Source organism: Vicia villosa, linkage group LG5, assembly GCF_029867415.1.
Source record: "Vicia villosa cultivar HV-30 ecotype Madison, WI linkage group LG5, Vvil1.0, whole genome shotgun sequence".
Classification (NCBI taxonomy): domain Eukaryota; kingdom Viridiplantae; phylum Streptophyta; class Magnoliopsida; order Fabales; family Fabaceae; genus Vicia; species Vicia villosa.
The window spans coordinates 16,847,959-16,864,248 of NC_081184.1; the positions used below are offsets into that span (position 1 = coordinate 16,847,959).

Below are 16,290 nucleotides of genomic sequence, written 5' to 3' on the forward strand. Positions count from 1 at the left end.
TCTTTATGAGAAAAATCTATGCCAGTTGTGTTGATCCACTGCGATAGTACCGCGGCTATTGCAAAAATTGAGAACCATTATTATAATGGTAAAAGATGTCAAATAAGAAGAAAGCACAATGCCTTTAGAGATTGTATCTCTAAAGGAGCTGTAAGAGTGGATCATGTACGCACCGATAAAAACTTAGCAGATCCTTTGACGAAAGGATTAGCTAGAGAGAAAGTCCATAATACATCCAAAAAGATGGGACTTATGCCTATACAGAAATGAGTTGCTCATGATGGTAACCCGACCTAAATGACTGGAGATCCCAAGAAATAGGTTCAATGGGTAATAACAAGTTGTGAGTAATATGAGGCGATCATGCTAGAGTAAATAAAAGAAGCATGAATCTTGAAGTAATAAGAGGATGAGATAATAGAAACTCTTAATGAGATCTATACTTTGTATGAGGGAGTACCTAAACTACATGAATACTCTTGATAGACTCACCTATGTGATTGTGGAACTGAGGCCGGTTCCTATGGAATTTCAAGGCAGAATTCCTAGAGCCTTCACTAAACCTGGATAAACGTGCAGGGCCATTAAAGCACGGGCTATTAGAATACACCTTAAGAAAAGGTTGTGTGCGAGTTTGATGTCTGAGATAGAGTTCAAGACAATTGTGTCACTCTTGTTGAATCGGAATCCTACTTGCTACGCAAAGGTTCAAGTCGTAGACACCTCTACTTATGCACAATCTTAGAAATGTTTGACGTTACTTCTGAAATACTTTTTTAAATTCAAGTGGGGGATTGTTGGATTATTATGTATATATTCCAATATAGTGAGATGAATTGAAAAAGTTCATCAAGTTAAAGTCCCACATTGTATGTTAGTTGAAAAAACTCCCTAGTCCCACATTGCTTAGATTAGAAATCTTGGCTAGTTTACTTCATTATATAAGGAAGTCACTTGTTTCATTCCAAAACACACCAAAAACTTATTTTGAGTTTTTCCTTCCTCACTCTTATAACTCCGCGTCTTTCGAATTGTCGAAGCGCCAACTTCTCCCCCTTTCTTTCTACTCGTTGAATTTTCCGAGTATTTTCTTGAATTCTCCTTAGAGAATAATGTTAATATCTCCTCGTTTGAGTTGAGAAATTATCAAGTATAATTTTTATTGGATTCTCTTTAGAGAATTATTGAAATTTCTCTTGGTTTGAGAAATTACTACGACTGGTCGTTATACCAGATACTAAGATGGTATTGATACCATATTTGAATGGTTCTAATACCATCTGAAGGTGTATTTCTAGACCGATTATCTACCGTGCAAGTAGTAATCGTATAGTATAGAACTGGGTTGTTATATCCTAGAGGCGTCGTGGTTATTAAGAGCTGCTTTGCATAATTTTGGTAGTACCGTGAAACGTCTTAAAGAAAGCGTGCCGATCCGCGGCTCGACCCGGTAATTTCTTTGGTGGCAAAATTGTTAAAATCGTGATCCAACACACGGTAAATAACAGTGGTTCAATATTGAAAATCACACATATTGATAGTTAAGCACATTCTGAGAATTAAAACCATAATCAATCTACATGTAAATATTTTATGGAATCATTAAATGAGAGGCATGAAAATGTTTACAAATATGGAAATATAAAATACTATTATACTAATTAGCACACACATTAAAACTAATTAGCACACACATAAAATACTATTATACTAATTAGTACACACATTAATACTAATATAAAATACTATTATGTCACTACCACCTTAAAACTGTGTAAGTTTGTCCTCTGTGGGTTACATATTCCAGGTGCATCCAAGGAAATATTTTGCACAGAATTTTGTCTGCAAGTTTCCAATAGCCTACCCTCCATTTCTTCCAAAACATGGTTGGACCAATAATCATTCCAAGTCCAAAAATAAATCCCAATTCTACACTTAAAAAGTTCCAGTCAATTGAACAAACTAGTCTCCCACATGTTGGTTGTGGATGCAAGTCATTCCTTCGACCATCTGGTTTTTCAATTAATGGAGGGCCATATAGTCCATGATTCCCTTCAAAGGAAGAAGCTTGGAATGTTTGAAGTTGAGTACCCGTTGGGATCTTCCCCGCCAAATGATTGAAGGAGAGGTTCAAAGAAGAAAGGAATGATAGACTTGCTAGTGACACTGGAATTTCACCAACTAAATAGTTATTTGAGAGGTCCAAGGACTCTAACTCTTTCAAGTTTCCTATTGAAGATGGAATTTTACCTGTGAGACCATTATTTGAAAAATTCAAAATATAAAGTGCTTTCAAGTCCGTCAACGACTCGGGTATTGGTCCATCAAAAGAATTGGATGAGAAATCAATGGCTTTAAGAATTTTCAGAATTTTAACCCACTCTCGTGGTTCGCCTTTGCATGTAACTGTAACACTATCTTTATAGTATGAGCTGATGACAGTCTGCGACCGGAGGTCGAAGTCTGATACGTCACCATCTTCATGAAGCATCATTCTTTCCCAAGTTATGAAATACTTTTCAGATAGTTTTCCATTGAAATTGTTGAAAGCAATATCCATAATCTGAATCATTTTCCAATGCTTATTTTCTACTGAGTATGAACATTCAACAGAACCATAAAATTTGTTGTTTCGCAAAACCAAGACAAGTAGTGTTGAAATGTTATTTAAAAAGCATGGAAAATGATCAACAATTTCATTTGATCCAATATCCAATATCTCTAATGATGAGCAATGGGAGAGAGACTTGGGAATTGGCCCATGTAAGAGGTTATCATGGAAGTTCAAGCTTCTTGCAACACAAGAATTTGGAAACATATCTGGTATATGGCCGGTGAGATTGTTCTCTCTCAAGTTTAATGCCTCAAGGGTACTGGTCATTGTGATTAAACATGGAGGAATAGTTCCAAAAAAGTTGTTGTGGGAAATATCAAAAAATAGAAGTTGTGAAGCATTGCATAAGTAATTAGGAATGAGTCCATGTAAACTATTGTTAGAAAAAGATAGGAATTTCATGGTTGATAGGTTACTGCCAATATCATGTGGGGCAACTGTAAAATTATTGTTTGAGTAGTCCAAGAAATAGGCATATTTAGGAAAAGCAGGTATTGACCCTTGCAGTTTGTTGTGATGAAGGTCAAGAACTTCCAATTTGGAAGTAAGACTTTGAAAAGGTCCTTCCAAATTAGTGAGAAAATTGTGGGAAATATTAAGGAAGTCAAGATATTCCAATTTCCAGATCCAGTTTGGTATTTTTCCTTTTATTTGGTTATTTGAAAGGTCTAGAGAGAACAATGTTGATTGATTTATCAAAAAACTAGGGAATGATTTCAAGTTGCAGGATGCCAAACTTAGATATTGAAATTTGGGAATTAAAGACAAATCAACATTTGCAACATTCACATCGATTGATATGTTGTTGTAAGAAAGGTCTAGTGTAGTTAAATTTCCAAGCTTCAAAACCTCATTTAGGTTCAGTGACCCTTTCAAGCTGTTAAAGGAAAGATGTACCTGCTCCAACGATGGGAGTGTAAAAAGGGACGAAGGAATACCACCACTTAAACTATTATGAGAAAGGTCTATGTAGGTAAGGTGTGAGAGGTTTGAAATTGAGTTGGGAAGTGTTCCATTAAATTGACAATAAGAAAGATCCAAATGAGATAAGAATCTCATGTTGCTAATAGTGTGGGGAATTGTTCCAGAGAATTGTGTGTTTTGCAAATAAATGCTATAAAGAGATTCACTTATTGAGTAGTCTGGAAACGACCCATGAAGATTGTAGTTTCTTGATAAATCAATAAATGAAAGTGTTTCAATTTGAAAGATCTTTTGTGGAAATGTACCAATCAATCCACATTCACGAAGACTGAGGGTTGTCAGTTTTTTAAAATTAGCAAATGTTTCTGAAACAGAGGATGAGAAATTGTTCCAATCAAGAACAATGACAGATAGGTTCACTAGTTTTGTGAGGGAAGAATCAAGGGGTCCTGATAGATCACAGCCAGCCATACTCAACTCTTGTAGGTCACGCAAAGGCAACAAAGCATTTCCCCATTCGTGTCCCTTAGCTGATATACTTATACCATCTAGATACAGTTGTTTAAGACTGGTTAGGTTTTGGAGAAATGTTAGTTGTTTTCGGTTGTAAATTGCCGGCACTTGTTCTTTTGAATAGCTATGGAAATGAGAGAGATCAAGAGTAACTAACCTTGTAAGCTTTGAAATCTCCATAGGAATGGGAGAATTGAAATCGTTATAAGCCAAAATCAATTTTTGGAGATATTGGAGACTAAAAAGACTACTCACATTATCAAATCCACCAGAGATTGATTCATAACTCAGATCAAGGCCAATAACATGTCCCTCATTGTCACACGTTACACCACTCCAAATACAACAAGCAGTATCTTCATTCCACATTTTTAGTTTTGTGGAAGTTTGAAGATCAAATGTGAGATTGTTTTTTAGTTGGAGCAACAATGATTGTTGATCTTGGAAACATTTGGCAGAGACAGCAGCAGTATGATATATGAAGTAGTAGAATAGAAGGAATGAAAGCAATGTAGTTTTCATTGTTATTTTTACTTGCTCTTAGTTATGTGACAAATGATAGTCTTATATATGTTGTTTGAGGCTGCAAAAGTATAAAGCAGTATGTAACACGTTTTTTGTTTTCTAGTATTTTGATTAAAAAGTACCCTAAAATTAAATAGTCTAAAGTATTATAACTTTTCAAAAAGATAGACGACATGTTAATTTCAAATGGAATGATTATAACAAAATGTTTTCTCGTTAATGATGGTAGGAAGATACACAGAACTCTCAAGGAAGACTTGGAAGTCTACGTTATAATTTTAATGATGGTAGGGTCACATTGCTTTAATGCTTTATTCTCAAATTGTTTTCTCTTCCTATTAATCTTTTGACCATATTTTTTTAAGTTAAAGATTTGAAATTTTAAGCCAACTAGATTTATAGCTATGTAAGGACATCCCACTTATTCATCCTTAAAGGATGAATTTTAGTCACTTGAAAAAAAAATGAAAATTTTATGTTTTTGTTATATATATATATATATATATATATATATATATATATATATATATATATATATATATATATATATATATATATATATATATATATATATATATATATATATATATATTTGATGATTCTTATTTTTCTTAATAATTATTTTTTTTTCAATTGAAATTTCAGTTCCTTTCTGTTTCTTCTATGTTGTTATTCCTAGTGCTAACAAATTATTAACATTAATTTTATTTCGAGCCTCTTTTCTATAATTTGAAAACGAAAAGAATATGTATTTCTTACTACTATGTTTTTATTTTAAAATGGAAATTAAACAATCAATTATGAAAAATAACTCATTCATGGACCAAAACATTAATTGTGAGTTGGAATGCAACTAAAGTATATATATATACATATATATATATATATATATATACATATATATATATATATATATATATATATATATATATATATATATATATATATATATATATATATATATATATATATATATACTTGTGGGGGCAAATATTTTAGTATTAATCAAAATAAAAAAATATAACATCTATTCAAATTTAGAATTTTACGTAAATTATCATAGTCAAATCATTATACTATATCTAGGGGTGGAAATAGGCAGGGCCGAGTTAGGCTTTGACAAGCCTCAGTCTGGCCTGTCAGAAAAACCGAAGCCTAATTCTGGCATGTAGTCTGTCGTAAGCTTATTTTGTAGGCCTGAGCCTGGCCTTTTCGAAGGCCTGGTTAGCCTGCTAGCTTACATAAAAGCCTATTTATTTTAGACATATGTAAATAAGCAATTAAAATAATATTTAAATAGACTAAATTATTTTAACTTACCTCTTAGCATAAGTTTTAGGAGACTATTTCTTTAAGAGAACTTATGAAAACAATGTTCGTCTGGTGTTTTCATCTTATTTTCATAAGTTTTTCAAGATAACCAAATTTTATTTATGTATTTTAATTCAAAGTACAAAACATAACATAACGATCATAAAAAAGTATTCATATTTAATTAAATAGGCCGGCTCGATAGACTTAAAAAGTTTTTTTTAGGGCCTGAGGCCTAACCTTTTTAACTAAATAGGCTTATAAAGAAGCTTAAGCCTTTTCTATTTAAAAATAATGTGTGACCTGACCTGAGCCTATATAGGATAGTCTGTAGGCCCCTGTTATGGGCCTGGCCTATTTCCACCCCTAACTATATCATACTAAAAACTAAAAACGATATTTTAAATTTAGTATTAATTTATTTTATTTTATTAAAATTGATTCATAGTAGTAACAAATGTTTTTTATGGGGGACAAACTAAAAAATTAGATATTTTCATCCAAGATTTTTTTTTATCTTTGTGGGGGCTTGAGCCCCCTTAGCACACTATGTGCATCCACCCATATATATATATATATATATATATATATATATATATATATATATATATATATATATATATATATATATATATATATATATATATATATATATATATATATATATATATACTGTCAGTCTAAAATATTTTTACATGTCAATTAATTACAATCATGTATTCAATTAAAACACAGTATTAATTTTAAAAAATTAATATGACATGGCAAGTGTAAGGATTATGATTGGTTGTATGGGTAATGTTAATTTACATTGTCAGTGCACTATTTTTAAACTAAAAAAAAATACCCACACGATTATTTTTTACTAAAATAAAGCTTTAATAAAACCTTTTTTTTCTCAATGTGGAAACATTACGCCTCAAAATAATATATACTACAGTTTAAATTAATTTTAATGTAGAAACTCACAAAACAACGTGAGTTTTAGAGTTTAAATTTTAATGTTGGCATCCGACAATATATATTTACAATATTTTAAAACACAGTTTAAATTAATTTTCCTCTATCTCAACATTTTGAATGTCACCTAATTTAATTTCCGCTAAATGATCTAAAAATATGAGTTGTCATTAGCTAGAATTCATTTTACTTCCTATTCTCTCTTAATTCCATAAGTAACTTATTCAGAATATTTAAAATACAAAAAAATTTAAAACATAAAATTAAATCATAAATTTAAAATAATAATTAGAGTGAAGACTCATTTTAGTTCCTCACAGTAATTTTAGAACTCAAATTAATCTCTGACAAAAAAATGACTTGATTTAATCTCTTACAAAATTTAACAGGGTCATATTAGTCCTTTCGTACATATTTCTTTAAAATCGGTTTTTCCTACTTTTAAATCGTGATTGGACTGTTACGTTGAATTTTATTTTATTGTTCATTTTTTAAACACTAAATTGATTTTTAATTTCAATTTAATTTTAAACAACTCATATTTAAAAACATAAAAAAAGCTAAAATTTGTTCCTAAATGAATCGAACCAAAAACCTTTAAGACCCATCATATGCTTTGACCACTAAGGTAAATGTGGGAAATACCCTACTTCCCCGTTAATTAATTATAATTGGCAAAAATAGTTTTTCGCAAAATAATTACAGTTCACACAAATAGGAATGTTACATCCCGTAAAAAAAACTCATGAATAACATAAGAAGTTTGAAATAACTCACTTTGATGGCTCTAAGGGCCTTAACAAAATAACAACACCAACTAGTGGTTTAACACATCAAAGTTTTAAAATACGCAACAAACAAAAAAAACTCGATCAAAAGTCTCAAAATCCCGTGTTACGTATCAGAGCGACTCCTAAGACTCGATCGGGCAACACAAGCTCCATTCTATACTCAAGTACCTGGATTATCTGTACTTCCGAAGAAGCACAGACACAACAACAAAAAAGGGGTGAGAATTACATTCAAATAATAATCGGTGAATATCACATGCTAAGGAGTAGTATTCAAAATGACAATACAACAACCATATGTAATAACAAATCACACATCAACATCCCACACATTTACTTATGAACAATCCATACTTCAGTAATTCACAAATTATGACTCTATGCATGCGGTACCAACACAACCAATATGGTTCAATTATATAAACCAGATTCTCGTCGAAATCCAGATAAGTCTTAATTGTTCCCTCGAACTACGACTTATCTTCACACGACTCTACCTCGAGAGTCCGGACGATACTAGGCACCCAACATGGATTCCCACCTAAGCTCATATCCACATAACACCACATGATAATGCATGACATACAATTATGCACAATTCAATATATAACATTGTACATATCACGATCCACATTGATCAAACGTGAGCCACATACTTACCGTAATTCCTCCACTAAATTACATCATACCCAGTAGAACATTCAATGGTAAGAAATTCACAACATAAAAACGCAAGCCTCTCGTTTATTTAATGTCCTTGTAAAATCCTCAAATTTCACTCATTGCCACCGAACTAATTTATTTTCTAATTATTTAAGTCCTCAATACTCTCTAGGATCGTTGAAATTCGTGTTGCATGCGAAGTCGGGAAAGAAATCATGAAAACGGGAAAATTTCTACCCAAGCCTGGCCATACGCGTAATGCACTGCCTTACGCGTAACGTCCCTGCTTTACGTGTAATGTCCCTGGCTTACACGTATTGCCATAGGAGGATTTCCCTTAAAATTCTTCCCATAAATCCCTTACGCGTAATGCCCCTGCCTTACGCGTAATGCCTTGTCCATTATGCGTATGGGCAGTCTTTGGCAGAAAATTCCCAGATGTGCATCAGAAACGCATCAGTGCGATTTTCCTCCATTGATGCACTTCTAAGCTCAATATAATAAATGAAAATTATTATAAATAAGGAATAATGTTATTGTGAGACAATCATCCATTTATTCATAACACTCCCCCTTGGATGTTTGTTTTGGATATTCCTCGTTATAAAACCTTATTAGAAAAAAAATTCTCGAACCAAAGACTTTAATACCATTTGTTGGGAGAGTTTTTCACTAGGGAGCATTGATATATAGTGTAGGACTAGACATCTTTGTGGGAGACACATCACTATTCACCCAAAATCTTAAGATGATAAGTGAATGGGTTCCCCCACTTATAAATGCTCAACTCACCACAGTCCTATTCAATGTAGAACTATTTCCCCACTTACTCACATTTGCATTATTATTCTAACACTCTCCCTCAAGTGTGAGTCCAAAATGCCCTCCCTCATTCACTTGTACCTCTGTTAATACCTTGCAACAGGACATCACTTCCTGGGCTTTTCGATACAAGTGAGTCGGTTCCTTTCTCGAACCAGACGCTCATGATGCCATTTGTTGGGGGAGTTTTTCACTAGGGAGCATTGATATATAGTGTAGACTGGGTATCTTTGTGATAGACACACCACTTATTCACCCAAAACGTTAAGGTGATAGGTGAGTGGGTTCTCCCACTTATAAATGCTTAATTCACCATATTCCTATTCAATGTTAGACTATTTCCCCACTTACGCACACTTGCATTATTATTCTAACACTCCTCTTCAAGTGTGAGTCCATAATGCTCTTCCTCACACTTATACTGCCGTTGATACCTTGCAACAGGACATCACTTCATGGGTTTTTCAATATAAGTAAGCTTGTCCCTTTCTCGAATCAGGCTCTGATACCATTTGTTTGAGTTTTTCACTAAGGAGCATTGGAATTGTTACAGGACTATGCATCTTTGTGAAATATGTCAAATTTTTATAAAATATGTCTATATCAGTTTTATCTATATATATTTAATTTAAATGAAAATATTATTTTAGTTTATTGTATTTTCATTTATTAAGGGCTAATTTTAAAATAGAATAGAACCATTTGATACGACCTGCTTAGACCTAATTTACAATATATGGGATGTACACTATCTTTACTTGCTCTTAAGTATATTTGAAAAAAGAGGTACAGTCAGTCTCGCCTTTTCTAGTCAATGGTGGAATTTAAAAAGCAACGTAAAGAAAGTTACTAATGTATAACAAACTTGACTACTAACAAAAACAAATTAGAATCTTTAAATAAATTTTATTCCAACTAATAATAAACAACCACTATATTATTAATCATCTTTATTATGCCTCAAATTACACGGTAAAAGTACTCATGACTTAGTGGAAATATTAACTGGCCCATAGCATTTCTCTTAACAAGGTCTACAAAGTTGCATTGAACAAAATTAATTATTACAAAGTGTAGCACAAATAGGCCGTAATAAATGTCATCAACAACTCCATAAAAAAAAAAATTAGTTTGCTTAAACAAATGTAGTAATTTGTCAATTCACCACTAAGAAACACTCTCTCTTGACTTTTCACACTCTTTTATTTTATAATCACGAGTCATTATTCATTAAAACAATTTAATATTTTCCACTAATATGATTTCATATTTGATGATACAATTCCTAAAACAGTGTAATGATAAAACAAAATATTCACAACAGCTCTATATTCTATTTATTTTATTAATCTGGTTCGGGATAGCAGTTGCCATCCACAGAGGACAAAAGTACACTGTTTGGTGATAAATTTTCTTTCGGATACTATAAGTTGATTTAGTAATCAAAATTGGCCCAATTTTTTAATTGTGTTAAGCTCCTCTTTGGATTCAAGAACATATATAAGATACTAATGAAACAAAACAAGGTCACTAATTTAAATTGTTTAACTTAATTAATCTAACAATTTGCACGGTAGAAGAGAAAAGACAGTAATTAAAATTGTTTATTCTCTAATTTGAATATATTTCACATTGAGCTTTTGTAATGGTTGAGGCCACTCTTGAGGACAAAAGAGTAAAAATAACACAAGTTGAGAAAAATAAAAATCAAGGACAGATGTCAATGGATTCGAATTTGGTGCAAGTGCGTAGAAGCACTCGGGAGAGAAAACGTAACCGAAAATATTCTCATGGATTGGCATAAAAGAAAGTGGGAGTACTCTTCAATAGGCAGGAAAATTGTTGTGGAAAAACTCTCTTCTCTCTCTCTGTGTAATTGTTGTAGGTTTAAATTTCATTAGCTTGGTTAGAATTTCCTTTTTGAAAGCAAAAAAAGCCGAATTCTTTAACTCTAATCTTACCAATAGAAGAAAGGTTGGTAACTATCACAGTGTAGCCACTGAACATAATAAAATTGGAGTTTATGGCCATAACGATGTCAAGGTTCAATCTGCACAAGTCGAAAACCAATTAGAGAAACCAATAGATTAAAGTCCTACTTCATAAACAATTTAAATAAGCGTTTACGACATAAGTGCTTATGCGTAAGCCATTTATATAGCTTCGACAGTGACTTACTGCCTCTAGTCAGTGCTGCAAAGCAAGTTTACGAACCTTCCTATCCTTAGATAAACCCTTTCCAACATGTTATTTAAGGGAAAACAAAAGGTGAGACCAGAACAAATTACTAGTGTTTTAGCCAATAACATTATAATAATACAGATGACATGTAAAAATTTACCTTGGCAGCTCTCTTTCTGGCCCGTGACCAACGTGAAATCGCAGTCTCAGGTTTTGCAATGTCGAAAATACTCGATTTTTTATTTTTTTCAAAATAAACTCGATTATTTCGTTTTTACGGAAAAACTCGACTTTTTCGTTTTTCCGAAAAAAAACTCGATTTTTTCATTTTTCAAGAAAAAACTCGACTTTTTCATTTTTTCGAAATAACTCAATTTTTTTCGTTTTACCCGAAAAAACTCGACTTTTTTCGTTTTTTCGAAAAAAACTCGATTTTCTCGTTTTTACCGTGAAATACTCGATTTTTTCGATTTTCTGAAAAAAATACGCGATTTTTTTTCATTTTTTCGAAAAAACTTGATTCGCATACAACCGATTCTAGGACCAGCACCTGTTGACAATTTCGTCGATAAATGATTCGCCAGTTGATATGTTTTCATTCTTTTATGTGAATCTATTCTCTTCATTATCTTTTCCTTTGGAATAGGATTTTCTTCTTCGTTGTCTTGATCCTCAACAAGCGAGTTCGATTTTGAAACCATGAAGTCTTCTTCCTGGATAAGCGATTCTTCTGCTGTCTCGTAACCGCAGTATGATTCTGAGTCTGAATATGGTGAATATAGTTTTCTAGTTGGACGATGAACTGTCAATACTGACTCGAAAATGTCTGTCACGTTGTCTCTTTTCGGTATTTCGAGTCTAGATATTTTTCTTCCTAGCCGTTTCGACAATCTAAATAACGGTGGATTGGTGTTTGAATCAGCGGATGGATCCTCATTTATGTACTCGGTTTTCTCTTCGGATAACATGCTGCTTGAACTCTCGGTTTCGATGTTAGATGGTAACTTCTCTGAAGATTTTCCTCTAAAATGATGTTCCTGGTTCGTTTTACCTGGTTCGTCATCTTCTTCTGGGTTTTTCTGATATAAGAAAAATGACAATTAGAGAGTGAATCAAAGTATGCATTAGATTGATATATTCTACACTATATGCCACTGTCATTCTTTTTACCTGTACATCTGTAAGGTCGACATTATTCTCCTTAAGAAACGACACGAATTCTTGGAAATTTTCTTCTGTTGGGAGATAATGTCCACTGTGAGGCCAAACGACCTTTGAAATTGAAATATTTTACTGTCAGTATGCGAAACAAAGACAAAACAGAAATAAAAAGACGTAATCTATTTCACTTTCGTTCATACCTTAAGAACACCGTCTTCGGCTACTAATCTACCAGCAGATAATGTGGCTCCGCCTGCTAGGAAGCTTGAATGTTGAAATGTGCCCTTGTTTTTTTGACCAACATACAAAGTCTTGGAAGTGCTAAGCACAAATATCCACTTAGCATCTTTTGTACTTTCAACTGGAATCCCTGTGTGTTTGTAAAAGAGCCTCTCATTCTCAATAATTACTTCATAATCCTTTCTTTCCTCCTTCAAAAATAATTTTACGAGTTGTTACTTGACAGTTAAGTTATCTAATATTTCAGAGCTTCAAAACACTGACATAAATACTAGACACGACACTAAGACGTGGACTTTATATTTGTTTGATAAATTTATATAATTGAGTGTAACCATATGCGTCGTGTCGGTGTCGGATACCAGACACCTTCAATTTAAAGTGTCGGTGCTACATACACTCTAGATGAAAGAAAAATTGATATGAAGGGAAGTAGGAAACTCATTGGACCCAAATATTTGATGCATTGCTGCTGAAGCTTTGATCTAGAACATCTCTCCGAGCCGAACTCCCTGCCACCCCCAATATCAAGCCTACATTTGGAGATAGGTTTAAATTTCATTGGCTTGGTTAGAATTTCCTTTTTGAAAGGAAAAAAAAGCCTAATTCTTTAATCTCTAATCTTACCAATAGAAGAAAAGTTGGTAACTATCACAGTGTAGCCATTGAACATAATAAAATTGGAGGTTATGGCCATAGCGATGTCGAGGGTCAATCTGCACAAGTCGAAAACCAATTAGAGACACCAATAGATTAAAGTCCTACTTCATAAAAAACTTAAATAAGAGTTTACAACATAAGTGCTTATGCGTAAGCCATTTATATAGCTTCGACAGTGACTTACTGCCTCTAGCCAGTGCTGCAAAGCAAGTTTACGAGCCTTCCTATCCTTAGATAGACCCTTTCCAACCTGTCATTTAAGGGAAAACAAAAGGTGAGACCATAACAAATTACTAGTCTTTTAGCCAATAACATTATAATAATACACATGATATGAAAAAAATTACCTTGGCAGCTCTCTTTCTAGCCCGAGACCAACGTGAAATCGCTGTCTCAGGTTTTGTAAACACGAGTTTTTGTTTTTTTTCCGAAAAAATCTAGACTTTTCGTTTTTTCGAAAAAAACTCGATTTTTTCGTTTTTCCGAAGAAAAAACTCGACAGTTAGTTTTTCCGAAAAAAACTCGATTTTTTCGTTTTTCCCGAAAAAACTCGACTTTTTAATTATTTCGAAAAAACTCAATTTTTTTCGTTTTTCCCGAAAAAACTCGACTTTTTCGTTTTTTCGAAAAAAACTCAATTTTTTCATTTTCCCCGAAAACACTCGATTTTTTCATTTTCTAAAAAAAAATACTCGATTTTTTTCGTTTTTCCGAAAAAACTTGATTCGCATTCAACCGATTCTAGGACCAGCACCTGTTGACCATTTCGTCGATAAATGATTCGCCAGTTGATATGATTTCATTCCTTTATGTTAATCTATTCTCTTCATTATCTTTTCCTTTGGAATAGGATTTTCTTCTTCGTTGTCTTGATCCTCAACAAGCGAGTTCGATTTTGAAACCATGAAGTCTTCTTCCTGGATAGGCGATTCTTCTGCTGTCTCGTAACCGCAATATGATTCTGAGTCTGAATGTGGTGAATATAGTTTTCTAGTTGGACGATGTACTGCCAATACTGACTCGAAAATGTCTGTCACGTTGTCTCTTTTCGGTATTTCGAGTCTAGATTTTTTGTTCCTAGCCGTTTCGACAATCTAAATAACGGTGGATTGGTGTATGAATCAGCGGATGGGTCCTCATTTATGTACTCGGTTTTCTCTTCGGATAACATCCTGCTTGAACTTTCGGTTTTGATGTTAGATGGTAATTTCTCTGAAGATTTTCCTCTAAAATGATGTTCCTGGTTCGTTTTCACTGGTTCGTCATCTTCTTCTGGGTTTTTCTGATATAAGAAAAATGACAATTAGAGAGTGAATCAAAGTATGCATTAGATTGATATATTCTACACTACATGCCACTGTCATTCTTTTTACCTGTACATCTGTAAGGTCGACATTATTCTCCTTAAGAAACGACACGAATTCTTGGAAATTTTCTTCTGTTGGGAGATAATGTCCACTGTGAGGCAAAACAACCTTTGAAATTGAAATATTTTACTGTCAGTATGCGAAACAAAGACAAAACAGAAATAAAAAGACGTAATCTATTTCACTTTCGTTCATACCTTAAGAACACCGTCTTCGACTACTAATCTACCAGCAGATAATGTGGCTCCGCCTGCTAGGAAGCTTGACTGTTGAAATGTGCCCTTGTTTTTTTGACCAACATACAAAGTCTTGGAAGTGCTAAGTACAAATATCCACTTAGCATCTTTTGTACTTTCAACTGGAATCCCTGTGTGTTTGTAAAAGAGCCTCTCATTCTCAATAATTACTTCATAAGCCTTTCTTTCCTCCTTCAAAAATAATTTTACGAGTTGTTACTTGACAGTTAAGTTATCTAATATTTCGGAGCTACAAAACATTGACATGAATACTAGACACGACACTGAGACGTGGACTTTATATTTGTTTGATAAATTTATATAATTGAGTGTAACCATATGCGTCGTGTCGGTGTCGGATACCAGACACCTTCAATTTAAAGTGTCGGTGCTACATACACTCTAGATGAAAGAAAAATTGATATGAAGGGAAGTAGGAAACTCATTGGACCCAAATATTTGATGCATTGCTGCTGAAGCTTTGATCTAGAACATCTCTCCGAGCCGAACTCCCTGCCACCCCCAATATCAAGCCTATATTTGGAGATAGGTTTAAATTTCAGTGGCTTGGTTAGAATTTCCTTTTTGAAAGGAAAAAAAGCCTAGTTCTTTAATCTCTAATCTTACCAATAGAAGAAAAGTTGGTAACTATCACAGTGTAGCCATTGAACATAATAAAATTGGAGGTTATGGCCATAGCGATGTCGAGGGTCAATCTGCACAAGTCGAAAACCAATTAGAGACACCAATAGATTAAAGTCCTACTTCATAAAAAACTTAAATAAGAGTTTACAACATAAGTGCTTATGCGTAAGCCATTTATATAGCTTCGACAGTGACTTACTGCCTCTAGCCAGTGCTGCAAAGCAAGTTTACGAGCCTTCCTATCCTTAGATAGACCCTTTCCAACCTGTCATTTAAGGGAAAACAAAAGGTGAGACCATAACAAATTACTAGTCTTTTAGCCAATAACATTATAATAATACACATGATATGAAAAAAATTACCTTGGCAGCTCTCTTTCTAGCCCGAGACCAACGTGAAATCGCTGTCTCAGGTTTTGTAAACACGAGTTTTTGTTTTTTTTCCGAAAAAATCTCGACTTTTCGTTTTTTCGAAAAAAACTCGATTTTTTCGTTTTTCCGAAGAAAAAACTCGACAGTTAGTTTTTCCGAAAAAAACTCGATTTTTTCGTTTTTCCCGAAAAAACTCGACTTTTTAATTATTTCGAAAAAACTCAATTTTTTTCGTTTTTCCCGAAAAAACTCGACTTTTTCGTTTTTTCGAAAAAAACTCGATTTTTTCATTTTCCCCGAAAACAC

The 16,290-nt window shown here is 33.2% G+C and overlaps 2 protein-coding genes and 1 pseudogene across 2 annotated transcripts; all 3 read right to left on the reverse strand.

Moving 5' to 3' along the window:
• Positions 1-1,618: 1,618 nt before the first annotated feature.
• LOC131601428 (receptor-like protein 7) lies at positions 1,619-4,617 on the reverse strand. The gene has a single exon (XM_058873235.1). The coding sequence runs from the start codon at positions 4,571-4,573 to the stop codon at positions 1,757-1,759; it is 2,817 nt and encodes a 938-aa protein (XP_058729218.1). The 5' UTR covers positions 4,574-4,617; the 3' UTR covers positions 1,619-1,756.
• A 6,393-nt stretch (positions 4,618-11,010) lies between these two features.
• LOC131604290 (IQ domain-containing protein IQM6-like) lies at positions 11,011-14,040 on the reverse strand. The gene is made up of 9 exons (XM_058876740.1): positions 14,026-14,040; positions 13,713-13,802; positions 13,550-13,615; positions 13,333-13,421; positions 13,152-13,238; positions 12,666-12,897; positions 12,475-12,576; positions 11,821-12,383; positions 11,011-11,173 (listed from the first exon to the last, which is right to left on the reverse strand). Exons 1-9 carry the CDS (start codon positions 14,038-14,040, stop codon positions 11,011-11,013), a joined length of 1,407 nt encoding a protein of 468 aa, XP_058732723.1.
• Positions 14,041-14,096: 56 nt separating this feature from the next.
• Positions 14,097-16,275, reverse strand: LOC131604291 (IQ domain-containing protein IQM6-like; annotated as a pseudogene).
• Positions 16,276-16,290: the final 15 nt, after the last annotated feature.